At 38.7% G+C, this 21,805-nt stretch overlaps 1 protein-coding gene across 2 annotated transcripts; it reads left to right on the top strand.

Annotated features, from left to right (window-relative positions):
• The first annotated feature begins 396 nt into the window (after positions 1–396).
• On the top strand, positions 397–21,805 carry LOC139822767 (facilitated trehalose transporter Tret1). 2 transcript variants are annotated; one of them, XM_071794777.1, is made up of 9 exons: positions 397–638; positions 5,580–5,764; positions 12,985–13,114; positions 13,513–13,648; positions 14,939–15,395; positions 15,980–16,229; positions 16,719–16,925; positions 17,011–17,203; positions 17,458–21,805. In XM_071794777.1, the coding sequence occupies exons 2-9, from the start codon at positions 5,745–5,747 to the stop codon at positions 17,700–17,702; spliced, it is 1,638 nt and encodes a 545-aa protein (XP_071650878.1). In that variant the 5' UTR covers positions 397–638; positions 5,580–5,744; the 3' UTR covers positions 17,703–21,805. The 2 variants fall into 2 exon arrangements, with proteins under 2 accessions (XP_071650878.1, XP_071650879.1); XM_071794778.1 differs by lacking the exons at positions 397–638; positions 5,580–5,764 and adding an exon at positions 9,286–9,452.

Here is a 21,805-nt window from a genome sequence, read left to right as displayed (position 1 = left end):
GAGACTGCCTAAATTCTCCATAAATTTTTCTACATAATGTCGAAATTATTTAATGGCTGCATATAGTTGTGAAATTAATGTAAAGAATTCAACGTTGTTACAATTTTATATTCAGGTATACAATCAGATATTATTATTCAGGTATCTTTCTCCTCTTCCGGAAAAAAAGGTCTTACTATGCGAACAAAACGAAGGATGGTAGTCTGGAATAATAGACCTGAGATCGGTCCGGTGCTTGACGATTGGCGACGGCGCCGGAGCCTCAGCAACCCTTAGACAATCCATCGTCATCACGTGGACAGTCTGGATAACGATGCGTAATACAGGCGGAATACATGAGCCGAAGGGGAAGGAGCACGTTGGGGAACGAGGCAACGAGGTTTCCGAGGCTCAGTCGTCTAGCAGTCGCCGAGCAGGGCAGTCCCGGTAGTACGTTCGCCGGTCGATCGTATCGCCACGTCGGGTCGCGTCGCGTCTGCCGCGCTGGTCTCGGGATTCTCCGCGAGAACAATCTCGCCGGAAACACAGAGAGAGGAGTTCCCGGCCGTCTCTCCGGCGTCTTCCTAGCCGGCTTTCGTCCCGTTTCCTGCCCTTCGTGAACGTTCGCGGCGCTCGACGGAGGATCGATTCCTGGAGAGGTGAGTGCTCGGCCGGACAGGCCTGGATTTCACGTGTATTATTTCGGCCGGCAGCTCGAATCTCGCGAGTCTGAAATTTGAAATACCTAAAATACACAATCAGATTTCTTTATTTGCTTAAGAATTTTATGCGTTTTCGATTAATTTGTACATTCTGCGAGGTATTTATTATTATTTGACGAGGAGAAAGGAGCTGCGTTTGCATCACGGCACATTTCGCGGATGATAATTTTAAATTGTTGTCAAATCACCGTTGTCAGGACAACTCGATCGCTTCTGGGCTTCGTTGTCCGCGTTGTCCGCGTTGTTCGCATTTAGAAGAGAATAACCGTACACTCTCGAGTCTCGAAAAGGAAAAGAGGAGAGAAAATAACGTTAAATGCATTCAAAAGGGACAGGCTTACTGACAGCGCGCGTACTTGTTGGAATTATTTACTGCCGGTCCTTTGCGACGTGACGCCACGTCGGGGCGTTGATCCGCAGCGGACCGATCGATTCTCGTGGGTTTCTTGTAAACATTGGGAGCGTAGGTACCACCGAGAGCCGAGCGGGCCACCAGAATGTCTGACGTCGGATCGGTTCTGAAACTCGTGGGGAAATTCGATCGCACGTACATACAGTTTTATTTGCAAAAGAGATAGACTAACGTAAGGACGAATTTAGGGAGAGTCAACGTCTTTACAGCAAACATTTTAACCAAATTATAATTTGAAAATGAATCGCGGAAATATCTGAAAATAAATTGTCGATATATTGTGAGAAAAGGCGACATCCCACTCAAATTATCTTTTTTAAAAATTAATTATATTAAAAGGGAATCATGTAGATAATTGGAGTTCTGCAGCAAGAGCGACTCCTTTCTCTCCGCATTCAAATTTTTACTGAAAACAAATCATGCTAAAAGTGAATCGCGTTGTTTAAATAATCAGATTTCTGCAGGAAACACGTCTTTTTTTTAACAAATCTGATTCAGTAAGAAAATAAAGAAATAAAAATACAAGATCCCGAAGAAAACATTAGAAATGTAATGAAATCGATGAATGTGTTTCGGACATATTCTATCGCAGTATCTCGAGAAGCAAGCGTGAGGAAATAAATAGAATGTTTATCGAATTGTGGTAGAAAGTTTAACTACGTTTACAATACCCAGTCACCTAATAATATCGACTTAACAAAATTAATACCCAGTATAATTCTACGATGTTTACATTGAAATTAAGTGTCGAGACAGCTTGAATGAATTCGATGTCCGACAGAGATTCCCGTCATCTTTTCTTGTTGTACCGTTGCGTCTAAGGCATTCATCAGAAATTCGGAATTATATATCGGTCTTGACCTGGACACGTATTATGGAACTCTTCGGAATGGATTTCGATCGGAATTATTCAACTTTTTCTAGAATACAATAGAAATCTAGTCCGTATTCACAGTCCGTTCTTATTTCAAGATCGTTTTAAGTAATGTCTTAAGATACGGCTCTGTGATTGGTCCACAACTTATCATCTTAAGACTGTACTTAAGACGATCTTAAATATAAGATCGGATTATAAAGTATGAATAGTGGCTTATAAAATAATTAAACAATTCCGATCGGAATTCACGTGGTACGAGTTGTCGCGCTTAAATTAAGCCTTAAATCGGCCGCAATGCTCACGCTTTATTTGTTTCCGACAGTTGTGCAATTTGTTGTCTCGTGCAATCGCAACAGGCGACTTTTATGACCTTTTGCCCGCGAAGTGACGATTAACCTGTCTCTCTATAGTGATGGTACGAGAATCTCGTAGGATGACAGGATCGATTGCACCAACATTGTCTATACCGGGTTTACGCAAAGCTGATGGAGCGGCGAATGATATATTTTTTTCGTTATATGTTTTATTGCAAAAGAAAGATTAAGACAAGAAACGTGTTACCTAACTCATTTCCCTCCTGGCATCATGCGAAGCCGGAAGAGCATGACCTCGTACGAGGCTAATGATTCTTCCTTTGTCCACGTGTATTGTTTATGTGTATCGTAAGACTGTAATCTCTCAAAGATTTGCTTAACTCAGACTGCGTTGGTGCAATTTTAAACGCATAACCGGCGCAATTTTAACCCTTTATCTACGAGTCACATCTGGGCTCGTAGATGCAGCTAATGCCGTTTAACCCGCAATTAAACCCTGCCGATTGATTATACAACTCAAAACGTTGAGATCTATGATGAAAAAATTCAATATCTTTTCTTTTCTCCGGTATAAAAGAAAATTAAAAGGCAATAATTTATAAAAAAAAATACAATAAAATGAAATTAAACAGTGATAGATGGACATTTCTGTACGCAGAGGCTCGCAGATTCGAAAAGAGTTAATCCGAATGTTTTATAATAACAAAATTTGTTCCAAAGTATGACGATTTTCGTTTTCTAATAGTTTGAATACCTCGCGCATCGTGCTCGTCGTGAGAGACAGTTTAGAGGCGCATCGCTTTCACGCTAAGTGCGTCCACGTATTGGAAGTCTTCTCTGAGGAAATACTGAGGAAAGTCGCATATTATCGAGCACCGACTCTTATCCCGGGAATTTGCAGAATTTTTTCTCGAGTTTGTAACACAGCATACGCCAATAAACCGTTCGCCGTTCGCAACACGATGGATCGCTCTCCGCGACAATTACGGTATTTGCCGCGAGTGTTCTATGCACCGCGACGCGCATAAATTATCCGACCAATTCTCTTCTCTTTTTGCGCGCGAGAGAAGAAAGAAATCACGCGGAAGCTTCTCTCGTGCGAGATCTTATTACGAATAGAAGCGACGTTCGTTTATATAATTTTAATCGTGTTATATTGACCTAATTAAACCATTATTATTATTAACGAGATTTTATTTCTGATAAACGCGCCTGACTCCGTCAATCGAAGAGTTATTGTTTCTATTTCGTGTTCTATTTTACTATCTCGAACAGTTTTATTCTCTCTTGAATTCCGAACGCGATCTCGATCGCCGATGGGTTTCTCGGTTTATTGGCGCTCGCAGGTCGTTGGTGGAAGTCATGCGGGATGAAAGTCGGATAAGACGCGCGCGCGTGCGAGCAATTTAGATGAAATCGCCGGTTAGACGACGGGCGCCGGGCTTCTTCTTCTTCTGGGACCCATGGCGATCGTTAGTCTCCGGAGAAACCCTGATGGCAGGCCGTGCTAGAACGTAGAAGTCACTGAAACGAGCCGGATGCTCGTTTACTCGGCACGAGTTGCATCGATGTATTCGTTTCCTGTGAATAAGTATGTAAAAACAGGCTTCGTGATGGACCCGAGAAAATGAGCGACTAATGGTAATTACGCGAAATTCGTGATGGTTCCACTTTTCTTTATTATCTTATATCTTTTCATCTCAATTTAATAAACGAAGAAGAGAGACGGCAGAATGTACGAGAGAGAGAGAGAGAGAGAGAGAGAGAGAGAGAGAGTGTCTAATGGTAATCACGCAAAATTCGTGGTTCTATTTTTCTTTATTATCTTATATTTTTTTATCTTAATCTAATAATTGAAAAAAAGAAACGGTAAAATGTACGAGAGAGAGAGAGAGAGAGAGAGAGAGAATTGGTGGGAAACGCGTATCTTATTGCCGATCGCGACGCGCAACGATGCAAGGAGAAAAATCGGTTTTGCATCCGACAGAGGGTCACTGTTTCGCGCGCGATGCAATGACCACAAAAATTGCTGCGTTGCGTCGCTGTGAGCTGTGACCGAGATATCGGATGGTTTTTGTTTAAAACGTGTAAGATAGTTGTGAGGCAACGTTACTCCGCGGGCCGAGTGGTTACTCAAGAAGAATCGAATTCGTATTTTGTAACTAATCAGAATTCGACAGAAAGACGCTGATATTACACAGTGATAATATTGGGTTGGCCAATAAGTCCGTGCAGTTATTTATAAATAACATTTATAAGTAAAAAACCGCACGGACTTATTGGCCAACTTATTATATCTATATAATAACCCAGGTAGCACATACACGTTTCAGAAATGTTTTAGAAGCGTTTTTCCGAAACGTTTTATAACCGATTTCTAGAAACGTTTCTCATGAGTAAAAATGTCCATTCGAAAAACGTTCGATGAAACGTTTTTTTTTCCGATAAAATAACGTTTAAAAAACTATTATAGAAACGTTTTGTTTTAATGATAAAGACATTTTAGATAAAGACATTTAAAATTCCTACTTTTCACGTCTTTTGCACGTGTTTATGACGTCTTTGAGACATGCGTGAGAATGTTCTAGAAGCTTTATGCATATACCATCTATGACGTCTATTCTTTTTCGAAGAAATTCATGAACTGGTGCACATTCGTGCAATAAGTTAATGTGAAACAAAATATACTTGTCTCACTTTAACTTAATTGCATTACTGATGTGTACTAGTTCAGAAAGGATTCTTCAAAACGGAACATACGTATAAATGTTCTTTCAATGGCCACGTTCAGCAGAACGTTTATTTTGCAACTATTGGAAGTTTTCTAAGCTCAGATTTGTCCGATGACAAATAGATTAAGACCGGTAGGACAAAATTAATTTAAGTAAATAAGTGGATATATATGCATGGATAAAATGATTTATTTTGTGCAATAATTAGTGCAATATAAATTTAAATGTTTCAAAAAAGGCTATTAAAGCTATAGATAAAGCAAATTATAATTTTGAAAGGAAAAATTTAACAAATAGGTATTTTTATTAACTGTAGAAACGTAAAACATACGTTTCATTAATCATGGTTTCAAAAACATTTTTGTTCAAACGTTTCTTAATGGTTCTTTACGGTTATGAAACTATGTATACGTTCAAAAAACATATATGAAACTAATATGTGCTACCTGGGAAATCTATATAATAATGAAAAGGGAATTTATAACTGTTATGTAAATGTTATATGTTTAATGATTTAAGATTTAAGCTATGATTTAATTTTAGGCTATAAAATGTTGGCCAACGTCGGGCAGAGTTGACGAGGGCCTGTTCGTAGGGAGACGCCTACTTGACTAACACTAATCAGCAGGAAGGAGAAGAAGCGCACACACACAATCTACAGACACACGTGTCGACCGATAGTAGTCCGATTGAGAAGAAAGAAGCACGATGGATCCTTATTCATTGAGGTAAATACACATTATCGATAAGACCTTCGTCAAGTAAATCGCCGTTGTAAAACATAAAGGAGGACAAATGTGCTTCGATTGTTTCCTTGAATCGATCCTCGTCGATGTTCTTTCCACGATTTATTGATTCTATAACTAGTATAACTAAAATGCGAGCGTTTTAAAATGACAATGACGAGGTGAACGCGAACTTCAATGACGGAGTGAGATTTATTTAGACGATCATCTCGATCTTACGCGAGCATTAAGTTTTCGGATTTCGATGAAGAATGCGAGAGGTTCTTTTATCACAAAGAGGCGGTCGCTGACGATTGAGTAAGCAAGCACAAAATCCGTTTCTACAAGAATGATCCATCAAAAACCTTCAACGGGTCCCGCCAGAGTTTTTCCTCGCTCTTTGTCGAGGCGTTCTTTGCTCTTTGTTCCTTCTCTAGCCCGGCCGTTTATACATACCGTGTGGCAAAGTTCTAAAGTACATAGCTGTTCTGTAATCTACTAATATTTTTTTACCTCGACATTTCTTATCTTTAGAAAAAAAGTACGTCTTAAAACATCTAATCTTCGTATTAGTTCGGATGCATTTATCATCTTCCAAGATAGCTTTCTATAAATTTCTTAGTTCTTTTCTTCTTTTCTATTTCTGTGGAAAAGAAATTCCAAAATACCTTCAAGATGCACAATTATTCTATAGCCTGCTGACATTTTATTACCCCGACATTTCCTACGTGTATAGAGAAGCATGTCCCCTAAAATATCTTTATATTAGTCCAGATGTGCTTATATAGGTATTCTTTAGAAAGCCTAGAAGGTACCCCGAAAAATTCTTTTCTGATCCTTCGACAGGAAGGCACGTCTTTAGATATCTAAGGTACAAAAATTAGGAGATACCTAATTTCTGTTTTATAAATCCCTTGAAATTCTTTCTTTTGTCTTTGCTATAGGAATGGGAATGCATAATATTAATTTAGCTTCGAGCACAATTGAATGCGAGAACCGTTGAAGTCGCAAAATAATGTCCATCCTGACAATTATGTAATTTAATGATTATATTATTATATAATTATCAGGATACGATTTCAATACCGGGACAAACATAATAGACGTCTTTAAAACGTAGACGAGCGACTTTACGCCCGCGGCTACTTTAACAGGAAGACTTAAGCCCGGTCTACAATTGCGTAAATGTAGGGTTGTAGGATTAGGAGTAGTAGTAGTCGTGAATCTTGTACAACGGATCAATCTACAATAGAGTAACGATACGTTGTAAACTTGATTAAAGAGTGTATTTCGAATGTGGACGGTTTAGCACTCTGATTGGTTGGCTCTTACGTTCACATCTGGCGTAGTCATGAAAGATGAAGTTCAACCATCTTCCACAACACGCTTTACAACCGCAGTACCGTTTTACAACCACGCTGTACAACACTCTTACAACTACTTACAACCACGTTTACGCAATTGTATTATAGAACACCCTTTACTCGAGAAACCAGTTTCGCTGACGTGAAGCTGAAGTGTCTCGATTTGGCAGCGATATGATTGAAATTGTAATTCGATTCCGTCACGTTCTTTGTAATTGCATAAACAGTTATGCGACGTATAGTTTTAAAATCGCTGTAAAGTTATCGGAGAGTTCTTTTAAACAGTATGTTAAATTGAAATTATTACATCTTGAGAGAAGCAAGATAACTGTATTTTGTTTTTTGCTGACTTAAAAACTTAAAGATCATCGGTGAATATATGAAATTGCTAAATCATCGTCGATAACGCAGAAATTTAAATCGAGTCCTATATATTAAATTTTAAAGTATGGACATTTCTTTTTAAAATTGAGAATAATTATTAGTAACCTTAATAATAAAATATCTGGGATATAAGTCTAATAAATTCTGAATTATAAATAAAAATATCGAGATAACTCTGCCGAACAAGATTATAATGAAGATTTAAGTGCTCGATCACGCGTCTCGGATGCACGATAGATAACGTTTTTTCAATTATCGGCAACAGATTTTTGAAATCGCAGTCAAAAGGAGGACTCGTGAACGGCCACTCGATTGCAAGATCGCTCGCCCATTAATCTTTGACCTCGAGTTATATGCGTGTGACGTTAGCTTCTCGTGACAAATTGTCTCTCGAATGTCGTAAAGACGTCGGTGGGGCTACACGCAAGAGCTTGTGGATGTTTCTTCCGCACGCACCCGCGCCATAATCGCGTCGTAATCGCATTCGTGTGCTTTGTTTGCTAGTATCATCAATGAAGAACCGATCAGAGAAATAATCGCTTTCGAATCGGCGACGATTATAAAATTTACATACTCGTCATGAAATAAAAAAAAGATCCCTGGAAATCATTTCAAAATATCCTCCCGCCAGCTTGCTCGGCACGAAGAATGTATCACGCGAAATTGATGATGCAACTAGTGCGTGATCGTTGCACAGAAGATGATCACAAATCCTGAATCGGAATGAGAGGAAATTGGACTATGAAGTATTCTCGCGACTGTTTCATCGTCGTAAAGCTAGAAACGAATTTGTTTCTCTCGCGAAATCTGTTTCTCTCGCAAATTTGCGATTATTAGGCTGTGCACTGTTTAACACGAGTTAATTCGTATTTGATGATTTGGCTCATTTGTCTTATTAGTTATTATACACATTCGTTAACACGTCTATTAACACAAATATTTATTATATTTTGGATTTTGAATAATTTAACATGCATAATTAAAATTGGCGTCGGGAACACTTTTTTCAAATATTGCTTGGCAGTCGATGTGTTAATGTTAATCAATACATGGGAGAGGATAGAGTGCTAGCGATAAACGTGCCGCAGCAAAATGACGCGATATATTATGCCTTATCACGAGCTTGCACTTGATATAATTTGATCGCTTGATATAATCCGATACAAGGACCGTGAATTTTTTGGTTTTACCGATATTGGATCCATTTACGGCAATCGCATCGCGCATATGGCGTTATCGGATAACGAAGTGTAACGTCACCGAAATTCGTAGAATTATCCACGCACTTGTCTCGTACGTGCTGCAAATTATTTATTTTCAATATTAAGAGAAACAAGACCCGTTATGACACACACACACACACACACACACACACACACACCAATTTAGAAGAAAATGCTATTTACGTCTGGATCTTTGGCCTAATAATGTTTAAAATATTGGCCATTCAGCTTGGTAAGTGGCATTTTCTTCTAAATGGATTCATTTATTTTCGCTTCTGCCTCCGTTTCATGGACCTTGACTTTGATTGTTACGTATTAATGTCGAGCAAAATATATTGACCGGAAAACGGTATTGAGGACATATCAACGATTTATTTGCTTGCGATATGTCACGGTAGTATTATCGCTGGGCTTTGTTGAATCAGGGCCAAGGTTAATGACGCGAGTGGTTACGCCAGTTCGAATAACGTGTCTACTTTTAGAAACGAAGCAGTAGGACGATCGCGCGAAAGATCCTTCGACCCCGACCGGCAGTAGCCGCGATTCGCGACGCGGAACTCGCGCGGAATAATAAACACGCCGTTGTCAAAGACCATACCCGTCATTTTGAAGCAATAAAAAAAGACAAGCGCGAGGTGCCGATACGTCTGGCGAGTTGAATGAGCAGAAAATGCCGTAATAAGTCTCGCGAGTGGATATGTACCCCCGATAGCACGCAAAGTACGTAGTCAGTAATTAGACCCCCGACGACAACGTGTAGCGAAGCGAAACGACTCCTCCGCCTTTCGCTCATGCGAAATGTCAAACGGCTCCTGCCACAAGCGCACATTTGTAATAACAATGCAACTGTTGCGGAAATGGGATAAAAAATTTAGACGCTTGATGTATAGACGGGCATAAAAGAATAAAGTGCGCGACTCTGCACTTGTGTCCGCGCGACTAGGTATGTCTTCATAAATAGAATCGATATTTCGAGAGTCGGCAATTTACTTACGTCTGCCACGTGCCTCGCGGAACGGTCGCGGTGTACATTGTTTTAACTTATGTTAGTGTAACAAATCGCGATGCACACACTTGAATACGGGATGGAGTACATGGCCCATGAATAACAAGTCCGGCCTGGCCTTCTCCCTATTCTTCTGGCTATGAAAAAGCTATCAGAAAAATGGGGGACCGGCATGACAATGAGTTGCGCTTGCTCTGAGTATCCAGGTATATTGTCTGCGTGTGGTTCAACAAGTGTAAATCTATAACGAACTTGCTTCGCGAATGTACATTGTTAAATATTATAGAAAGATGAAATAATTTAAACCAATATCTTGAGTTAAATAACATTTTGTTATTTTTAACTACCATGTGTGCCGGAATTTATTATCTTAACACACAAAACAGTATTATTTTAACTCCATTGGGTTTTAATTAAATTAACTTTAGTTAAATTAACGATATATTGAGGAACAGTGGCGACCTACAGGAATGGTTAAAAATGACTCAAATTGAGTATAATTTGATACTATGAATTTAACAGTGTAAGTCGATTTGAGGTGTTTTAATTTTATGAACGCGCGATATATGAACGTGAACGTTTACGAGCTTCAAGTTCAGCTCTTGACTAAAAATTGAACATTTCGATATTGAATAATAAAATATCTTGGAATGGTTTTATTCGACACCCTGCATCGTGCACTTTTTATATGACGTTCGCGGAGAAGCTACGAGCGTGACGAAAATAGATCCGTGACGAGGAAATGACGAGCTTAGAATTATTTCAGGAAAGCATTATGCAAAAAAAATGATGCATTGCAAAAATTATTGTACTTCCTGACCGTAATCGTACAGTGATTGCGAATGATCGAGCCAGTCATTGTCCGTACGTAATACGGATTTCTTAATGATATAATCGCGATAACAGTTTTATCTCTATCAGATAAGTAAACGAGCTGTTATTCTGAATACGCAACGCAAATACAATTCCGAATAAAGATTATCAAGTTTTGTTGTATACAAATTGGCTATAAACATTTTGCAGCGTGTATAAACATGTATTGCATAATTTTTCACCCTCGCTATATGTATGGCGTAAACAACATCATCTAAAGGAGGATAATTTTTTGAAGTCTCGCGTAAAGATGACCACAGTTTTCTTATGACAAATTCTTGTTATAAGAATCCATACAGCATCATAACAATTGATCGAATTGTCTAATACAAAGTAATTGAATTAAAAAAATATATATATATATCTGATAAGAAATAGGTAGTTTACAAATAATAGATATATTAAACTGCAATCTGCTGTTTGCCTTCCAGCTTGTTAGAGTCACGGTAAGAAACCAGATTTAACTGCTACTGTGTTAAATGATACGTCAATTAACGCGCGTTAATTCATCAAGTACATAATTGATCTAGCCAAGATCGTCGCTCTATTTTTAACTGAGAACAATTGTCCGCTCAACGAGGACGTTTCCAAGCGCTTCGTTACGTCATGTAAATTAATTTGTTAGCTAAGTGTTCGTGTAAGGAAAATTCACACTTGGAAAAGATTTGACTTGTTTCAGACTTGTAATATTCTGTAAAAGAATTAGTACGAATTAAAAAACATATTATTAAAATCGTGAACGGTGAACAGTGTTCTGTATTTATATAAAATAAAATAGCAGTGATTTTTTAACAAGCCTGTCGACTAAATTGCGAGAAGTGTTTAGCAACGGAAAAAGAAATTGCTGATTAAAAATAATCATTGAAAATAATAAGTTCTCACTTCCGCGGCATTTCTTCTTAAATTAAAACAGTATTGATTTACCATGATAAATTAGCGATAAATTACCACGATAAATGAGCCACGGTGCAACACGCTTGATCCGCGTGATCTCATTGTTATGCGAGACTATCGTTTTGACATTGCCTATGTTTAGCAGACGCAACCAGCGACTTGTGTTTCCTTGCATGGTAAATTAATTGATTAAGGACCGTCGGTCCTATTCTCTGAACTTATATATACGGCAATTTAATATCATCGTAAAAAAAATAATAATTACCCGTATTGTTAAACGAAGTCACAAATCGACAGTGAGAGTTACTCATTTGATATGTGGTTTTCCTTTGCCCGCATATATCTTACGTCAATTTTCTTCCTGACAATTTTTTTGATTATGAGGATGCAAGATCATTAACTTTAGCGCCGTAATTAAACGAATTTAATTGCAGACAAATACCAGAAAAATTGGTATGATAATGGTATGATATTCGGGAATTGCAGCCGAAACTGAAGCTGTTAATGACGGGCACGCTGTTGAACTGTTAGACCATATCCGGAGAAACCAGTTTTCGTAATTCGTATAATAGGTGCCGGGCTCGATGCTTGGGAAACGTCTACGAAAACAGAATCCGATAAACACACGTCTTTACTTAATATAATCGCTGTGCTTCTAAAAGTTACGTGACTTTTTGTACGTCAAGCTGCGAGCGAAATAGCGCCATAAATATAGCGCTGGCTTATTGCAACCTCGTAGCGGCCTAGACATTTTTGCGGAACTGCTTAAAAGCGGTAGAGAAGTGTCGGTAGAGAAGTTATATAAAAAAACAGAATAGAAAACAGAACAGACAAATATTGATTACAAAAACAATGTGTATTAATGAAAAACGAGCTATCGCATTTCACTTATGACACACTTATTAATTGAATTTCAACTCGAATTTTAAACTTTACTTTAAATATATAGCATTATCATGTATATATGTAAATATATAATATATATAAATTATATATGAATATTATAATATTTGTTTGCAATAAAATATTAAATGATCGCATTTGCTGTTGCAATAAGGAATGTTCAAATATCATTTACTGTAACGTTACGACGGGTGTAACGCGGTCTAATTACATCGGTCGAAATTCAATTTGAGGATTACGCATCGCTGTCGACGGCGGATTGCGTTTTGACATACGAAACTCGCGAGAAACCAAAACACACCGGCGCAGCGAGGATCAGCGTTATAAATATTTATGGACTACAGCCGCGGTTTAAATGAATACAGGCGAGAGGCGATACGCGTCGCGCCGTCACTTAAATGGCACGCCGAGACGTCAAACGCATGCACGTGACAAACGGCTGCCGTAAATTGCAACGCGGTCTTGAAAAAGGCGCGAGTCGCAGTAAAAAACAGGAGTAAAAACTCGCGCCGGTACAACGTTATTTCTCGCACGGTTTATTTGAAGATCGATTGATGACGTCCCGTTGTGTTTCAGCGTGGAGCGGGAGGCGTCGAAGAACATCGAAGAGAACGAGCGAGAGTGCTTCAAAGATGCGATTGTTTCGAGCCGGAGTCTCAACAAAGGTTTCGTCGAGCCGACGAATATTAGAAATGCCATCCGAGAGGTAGGACCAATTATTATCGGCGTTATCTCATCACGGATAATTATTTCTTAATTCTTACTTTAGGGCGGTAGCATGTTTTTCATGCGGAAAATGCTCTCCGAAGGCTGTGTCCTTCTAATTGATGCGAAAATGCAGTAAATTACGTTTAGTAACACATTTTTTCGCATTTTGATGAATAATTTTATTTTTTTAAATGATAAGATCTCTTGAGAGTAATTTTTCACAAATTTAGAGAAATTATAGTGAAAAGATATTCAGATAAAAAAATTCGTTTGGAAGAGAAAGTGTTCTTGTTTACTCATGTTTCGCGGAGCTTAAGAGGATCGTAGAAAAGTAGCGAGCCAAGGCGAAATGTTCATTTCGCGGAAGCTGTGCACGTCGCTTTTGAACCTTCGCAGATCGCTGCTTGCATCGTCGCTGCGTCTTTTCACATAGCGGTGGGCTTCACCATGGCGTATTCAGCGACTCTCATTCCTCATCTGGAGAAGGAAGACGCGAAGTTGCATGCCACGAAGGAGCAAACTTCCTGGATAGGTGAGATAGCACAAATATGTGGCGTATATGCGCGGCAATAAATACGAAGGCGATAACAGCGAAAGATATCGTATTATTCCGTGAAAGAGATTACGCGCGTAATATCAATTACGAATTACGATAACTACCCTGATCGTCCTCTTCCGTGAATAATATATTCATTAGTACTCGAAACGATAACGACGCGAAATAATCTATTGTTATGTAAACGTTATCGTAAATGTATACGTATATCGTAAAATAGAGTATTGTAAATACAGCGTCAGATATCGCGCGATCATTACTGATATCTCGTTGACAGTTAGCTATCTTCCCTATATCGATCAAGTGTATCGTCACGAGAGTAGACGTATTACGTAAAAGTTGTTGCAATTATCGGAAGAAAACCGTACGTGCACGCCGTGCGTGTCTGTTGCCTGATCGATCATTGTGCTCTGATTAAATTCGCGTTACGCAAGATCAATCTATTGCCCATCGGCATTGCAATCTTCTCGCGACAACGGAAGATTGTTTTCTTACTATAGATAAACTTTCAATCTAGAATGCCGATGATCGTAGTCGACAATGTTAATCGAGGTCTCTTATGTTATTCGAATATGTAATTTTATTGAATCGTATGTAAATAATTAAAAATGGCTCTACGACCTACGACTAGTCGGGGAAAATACAGGTAATTTTCATAAATGATCGCCTGGGGTGATTTTTATATTTCAGTATCGAAAAAATCAAGTTTATATCACAGTAATTTTTATGTATTTCTTTCGTTTTTTAAATATTTTTTTTGTTTCTCCTTTATGCTTTTTTTTTAGAAAATGTTGAGTAAATCTATATACATATTGTCCTCAAATACTAACAAATTATAAAACAATCAAAAGTATGCAATATGTAATTAATAACAATAACTTTTAATTGGGGTGTAAAAATCACCCCAGGTAACCATTTATGAAAAAAAAATCAGGCGCCCGTTCTCGGGTTAATTAGTTCTGTATTATTGAAAACTGTGCAATTCGAGACCACAATTCGTATAAAATTGAGCATTTAGTTCCAAGGAATTCTTAAAAAAAAAACAACATAAACTCTAATCCTGCATCTACGTGCATTTCTTTTATTGTGTGACCATGTTATTCCAACTTCATGAAACTCAAGTACCGTGTTGTTCGACAGTTATCTTATATTCTCTTTACGGTGTAAAAATACGCTGGAGCTAATAAAGCGAGATATAACGAGAATAAGTTGGAATTAAGGACTAACAATAAGTAAAATAAATAAAATCGATCCTGTTACTTTCAGCCAGTTTGGCCGTAGTGAGCGCGCCGATTGGTGCGTTATTAGGGGGCTTCCTGATGGAGACGTTCGGTCGATTGAGAACCCTGCAGATCGGCGCGATTCCTTCCGTAATCGGTTGGATCCTCATCGCCACGTCGATAAATATACCAATGTTGCTGGTGGGTCGTTTGTTAACCGGATTAGCGACCGCTCTGGCGACCTCGCCAGCGATCGTCTACATCACCGAAGTAGCCAGGCCGGAGCTGCGCGGCTCCTTGATCTCGTTCGGGCCGACGCTGGCGTCGTTCGGCATGGTGTTGTGTTATCTGAAGGGTGCTTACTTACCATGGGAACTCGTCGCCTGGCTCAGCCTCATCTACTCGATCGGGCCCATCGTGCTGGTGCAGCTGTTTGTGCCAGAGTCGCCCGTTTGGCTCGTATCAAAGGGCCGCATCGACGACGCCAAGAAGTCTCTGGAATGGTAAATCCAATCTGGTTAATTAAATGACAACATTTTTACCGTAGACATATATAGACGGAGCATAAGCTCAGCGGGGGAGACAGATTTGTGGTGGACAGGGGGACATACCTACCCTGGGATTTGATGGGTCATTTCTGGCTGGGTATATTCGGCTATCAAACGAAGACAGAGCGATGCTGGTGCGCACTACTGCACTGTGCACCCAGCATCGCTCCCAAGCAGTGAGCCCAGCGCTGATGTGAGCCGAACGCAGCTGAAAACGACCGAAGGCCTGGATATTCCGACTCTTTCCCGCAAAATCTTACACACTCGGACACCCCTCGCCTATAATGGCACCTTATCCACGTTATGCTTCGTCCATATATATGTCTATGATTCTTACAGATTACAGACCTTAAATAGCAAAACTGACAATTACTAATGATCACTCTCGCTTCTCATTTGAGAAAACCAATAGGATTTACTGATTAACTTAAATGCTCTTTGAAATTAAATTTTAAGGCCTTCTAAGACTCTGTAATGTTATCGATTTTCCTATTCTTAATATACGGGTAAATAATTGACAACTCTAATGTCGTTCGTAGGCTTTACAAGAACGAGATATCGGAAACCAAGACATCGGTGGCCGAGGCGCAATTTATCAATATTATGAAGGAGAACGAAATTAAATTAAACGAGCAAAGGCGGAGCAAACACAGCAGCGCGTCCAATAAATGGCGGGGATTTCTCAAGCCGACCGGATGGAAACCCATGTCGATACTCTTCCTGCTTTTCACGTTTCAACAGTTCTCCGGAATTTACATCACGCTGTTCTACGCAGTGACTTGGTTTCAAGTAATTAAAAAATACCTGTTTATATATCTAATCTATATATTATATATCTTGCTCTCTGATCGTATTTTGCAAATTGTTAAAGTAAATATAAGAGGCAAGTAAGAGCCAACGCCGACGGTGAAGCGAAATTATATAACACAATAAGGTACATCTGTTAAAACTACGATTACAAACGTTTCGGTCTTAGTTTAGACCCTCTTCAGTGTATACAAAATTATGGGATGCAGTAACGCTTCGTTGTAATCGTAGTTTTAAAAGATTTACCTTACTGTATTATATAATTTTGCTTCACCATTAACATTGGTTCTTATTTACTTCTTATATTTACGAGCCTTATTTTTTGTAAATTGTATAGTTTGTAAATTGTATTCAATCGTGATTTAAATACACGTAGTGATATTTAAATTTATTTATTAATGATCGATTTGTATAAACTGATAGTGGATACAGTAAGACTATAATAGGTATCGAATTTTTTACAATTTTCAGGAAGTAGGTGCGGGGGTGGATGAATACATAGCGTCAATTTTAGTGGGCCTGACGCGTTTTCTGTGCTCCATGGTGAACACTTGGCTGCTGAGGCGATATAAGAGACGACCGTTGTGCATAATATCGTCCTTCGGGATGGCTGTGTGCATGATCGTCTCCGGTTACTTCACGCTGAACATCAAGAACGGCGATCGCAGCGGGTACTGGGTGGGTTTCGAGGATTATCCCTCGTATGATTTTGTGAGATTTAATTTTTAAAGACTCGCGAGAAAATGTGACGTGATGTTCGCAGGTACCGGTGGCGTGTCTGTTACTTTACGTGTGCACGTCGATGATCGGGATGCTGACTATTCCGTGGACCATGACGGCGGAATTGTTCCCGACCGAAATCCGCGGAATCGCCCATTCCATCAGCTATTCCATGGCGAATCTGCTCATGTTCGCCGCGTTGCAAAGCTACAGAAGCTTGCAAGCTTTTCTGGGAGGTACAATATTCGAAATATTTATATTTTGTATAATTATCATACCGTAATATATATCTTATCTGTCTCTTTCACATTCCAATTACTTTCGTATACATTTATATTTCTATTTTGTATGCAATTCTTTTTTATTTTTTCTTTAAATCTTATCTGAATCCTTTTACTCATTATGTAAAGTCCAAACGACAAAAATTTATAGAATCTTGTATTTCAAAACAATTTGACAAACTTGATTAAGGAAATTCTTTTGTTTCAAGGTTCATATGCGGTGCAATGGTTCTTCGCTGGCGTTTCTGTAGGAGCAGCTATTTTCGTGTGGCTACTGCTGCCGGAGACGCACGGGAAGAAGCTGTCGGAGATCGAGGAGTACTTTCACAACAATTTTCTGGCCTTGGGAGCGAAAAAGAAGGACAGAAGGCGACGAGCCGCGAGAAGGGCTCAGCAAAACGCGAAATCGCCGGCGACCGAGCCACTCAATCCAAAAACCGTACAGAATGTTTAAGCTCTCTCTCTCTCTCTCTCTCTCTCTCTTATTTTCCTCTTTTTTCTTTTATTGCGATCCGTCAACCGCGAATTTTGTATAAATGTAGAGTTTGAGTTGTTTCGGAAAAAAGTGACGGAGAAATATAAGATACCCAAATCTCGCACTTAGTCTCGACTCTTACACGACAAATTGCTAATAACTACGTGCGTTGAACCGCACGCTCGAGATATACTTAGCTATGCAAAATGTCATTTTGATACTAATGATATAATTAGTAAAATTTATTCGTACGACTTTAAATTATAATTCGTTCGAATTTATTTGAATTGCATCTGGCGGAAAAACCGACGGGAATATTCGGAAGGGTGCACAACTTTACGAACGGGATGATAAATGAAATGCGAAGAAATGAAGTGCGAAGCTAAATCTCAGCTACGAATATAATGTCGCGTCTCGTTGCTTTCATTTATTCTCACTTATTGTTGAATAATTCAAAGTTGATCTAAACACTCACGCGCGACACGTATTGCCATTATCGTAGATGTGGGCGATAAAAGGCGAGCGTAAAATATTTCTCCAATGTTCCGCTTCTCGCTGGATTAGAGCTGATAAAACATGTCGAGATATATTATTAATGTAACGTTATTACGTAATGAGAGAGAAAGAGAGGAAGATAATAATAAAAAAAAACGCAAGATTTGCGTTTCACAAAGAATCGCGCTCCGCGCGAGAACGTCCAAGCATAGTGCCTCCAATTTTTCTTTCAAGAATTTCGCGTGAGGATTATCGTTACAGTATTATGATGCCGATCTGATGTCGCAGGTTATAATATGAGAAACAATCACACATTCATTTTTACAATTCACAGTTACATTAAGGTCGAATACGAGCCGATATACATTAATCATGAGTTTTATTAGCCTATCTAGAATCACAGTAGAGTGTAATCATAAGTAACACAATATAGAGCGCATTCTCAGATTTCCTGTTTATTACGATACTATATTTAATCTAGAAGCTATCGGCGTGATAACGATCGTTTATAATCATAAGTATAGAATCGTCATACATTTTCCACAAATTGTCTTGCAACTGCTATATAATCAAAACTTAGATAAGAAAAGTCTACAAGTTTAATTACGTATATTACCAACAATCATATATTTGTTATTTTTAAATTATAGCAACGATTTCTATTAATAGCAATGTTTCAATTGACAATTACATCTATGATCTAAAAAGATATTTTACACTTCTAGCTCTCATTATGTGTTAAGAAAAAGTCAACATACTTTATAATTTACTTCATTTACGTTTCCGCGCGCGCGCGTTTGTGTGCTTACTTCTTTATTTTTATCAAACTTACTTGAAATTGAGGACGAGCGTGGCCACAGTAGACAACGCGCACTGGTCTATTGAGCCAAAGGTCCCGGGTTCGATTCCCGGTAGAGCTAGAAAATTTTATTCGCTCGTTCTCCTCTCGGAAGGCAATGGCAAACTAACGAGAGTATGTCTTGCCACGAGAACATCTAAAAAAAAAAAAAAAAAAATAGCCGCTCGGAATCGGCGTTAAACTGTAGGTCCCTTTCTCTATTATGAAGTAATTTTACGATTGTAATACCATGAAACTATTTTCTTTTGTTAAAAGTATTAAAATCAGGAAAAACAGTAAGGGTGCGGTCCCATATTGACTGATATTTTCCGCGTAACGCGTATCGCGTAACCAATCATATCGTTCATTCTTTTAGAATGTTCCAACAGAAATGTCAAACGTCGTAATTTATTGGTTACGCGATACGCGTTACGCGGAAAAAATGGCCCATGTGAACTAAGGACATTCAATTCCGCGTAACAGAAAACGCGGAATGTCTCTGATTAGTTACGCGATACGCGTTACGCGGAAAATATCAGTCCATGTAACCGCACCCTAACGGTGTTATATAAAAGAGCTGATCGTACAACGAAGCTGGGAAGAAACAAAAGTAAAAGATGTATGCTGTCATAATATAAAGGATAACTCCATAGATGATGATGGTTCCAACCATCTTCTTGTGTCTCTGCTCCGTAGTCTGCCCATACTGTTGGATGTCTTTGATTTGTGCATCTAGACTCTCCAAAATTTCAATAGTCGTCTTCTTTTTGAAATCCGTAGTAAAAAAATAATTCGATTTCAGTTTACGAAGCAACATATCGCGTATCGTTCGCGCATCCGTAACATAATTCCTTCGGTGACGCGTCTAAATTAGAACAAAGTTCGTCATTGAATGTTAATTTGGGTCTTTCACAATATCCTGTGGAATAAATTTATCAGCCGTTTTTGTTTAGATTATTATCGCAGAATCGATCGCGATAAGGGTTCTCCGCTTTTTTTATCTGTCGCTTGATTTCGCCGTAGTTTTACTTCAACGGGGCTTCGATAAATGATGAAACAATTTACAAACATTAACATGGACGATTTTCAAATCGTCTAGCTATAGCAAATTTAATATTTACGTAACACATGTACAGCGGGGGGTAAATTATGCACCGCTGAATCTTTATTTATTTTTTTCTGCGAAAAATCTAAAGTATATATAGCGATGCCTGATAAATTTTCTGATTGAACATTCCTCCTCAAGGAATGGAGTTTCGCGAACTCGCTGCGATCGAGTGGATTTATTAAGCGGATAATCCGTTCACATGTGGCGCCGTTTACTTAGGACATGCAGATACTTAGATCATTCAAGAGATATTTATAGCGAATTCGGGCGCTTGCGCTATATAGTGCACACTGAGTGCGCACTAAGGCTTGTTCTTAATCAATTGTTATATTTACAGATCATCTCAAATACTTCTTAGTCTGTAAAATGATTTGTACAGCATCCATATAGATCCATATACAGATTGTTTTATTGGCTAAAAAGTTTTTAAATGTGTATTTAAATGACTTTAAATATAAGAATAGATTATAAACAAGCTTTAGTGCGCACTAGCTCAGTGTGCACTAGTGCAAGCGCCCGAATTCGCTATTAGTTTAGCGTCATTAAGAACCATTTAGACGGAGCGAGACATTGTTCGAAAACCACTCGCAATGGTGATCGCAAGACGTTGCAGAATTCAAAACATTCATATTCCATTCACTATATCGCACAGATGAATTTCAACAAAAAACAGCGACATGGATATAATCACGTTTGTCACTCACTTCTCAACAATCAGATATGTAATTAAAAATTAAATACATTGTAATTTAATTAAATTGTAATCGAATAACTCAATAAATTATTACGTGGCTCTGGCCTTACACAATTTTGCAAGATCGTTCCGTCTAAATAGACTTTAAAGGAGAAAATCGTCGAGTAAACCCGATGAACGGCACTCGTCGATATACCGGAAGGACCGGCGAGCCGAACTTTTTATTTTTATACATTAAAATACGATATGCCATACACGAATGTAATAGCTAAAACAAAAGACGAACTTCCCACGATTTTCGGTTCGCGCTTGGCGACTTGGTACCGTTCACCGGTGCTTTGCAGGACAAATTTCATCTCCAACCGATGACCGGTTTCATCGCGATTATAGACGATATTCATAGTCCGATCTTCTCTGCGAGTCTATGAATAACGTCCCATGTTTGGCCACCGTTCAACCGATCGTTCCGGTAAGAAGAAACGAAGGAATCGATGAAGCCAAGCTCGATGCAACCGGCCATCAACGAACTTACTTTTATCACATGTGATACTGTTTTCTCACTTCTTGTTTTTCTTATTTCCCGCGAAATGAACGAGTTTTAATTAATACCCAATTTATCCATAGCGAAATACTTTCTGGTATTTGTTTACGACTCAAAAAGATCTTTCTGTGAATTTATATCTTTTCACAGCGAAAAATTCTTATTCAAAGATCATGTTGTACGAATTTCCGAAGTGTTGGCGAGATGTGCTATCAATGTCGCAAAAACGCGTGAATTTGGAACAAAGAGATTTTCTCCTCGTTCTGCCGCTCTTCTTCGTGTATACGTGATGATATTTAGGTCGATGTACATCGTATCGTTATATGAGCTTCTACTACAATATACAGTATACACGATGCCATTGTTTATATTGAACAGTTTAATAAAGCGTTTGTAATACAAAGCA

This window comes from Temnothorax longispinosus, chromosome 12 (genome assembly GCF_030848805.1).
Source record: "Temnothorax longispinosus isolate EJ_2023e chromosome 12, Tlon_JGU_v1, whole genome shotgun sequence".
NCBI classification, from domain to species: Eukaryota; Metazoa; Arthropoda; class Insecta; order Hymenoptera; family Formicidae; genus Temnothorax; species Temnothorax longispinosus.
The sequence above is the reverse complement of the archived record's forward strand: the minus strand, read 5'-3'. Positions and strand labels throughout refer to the sequence as shown.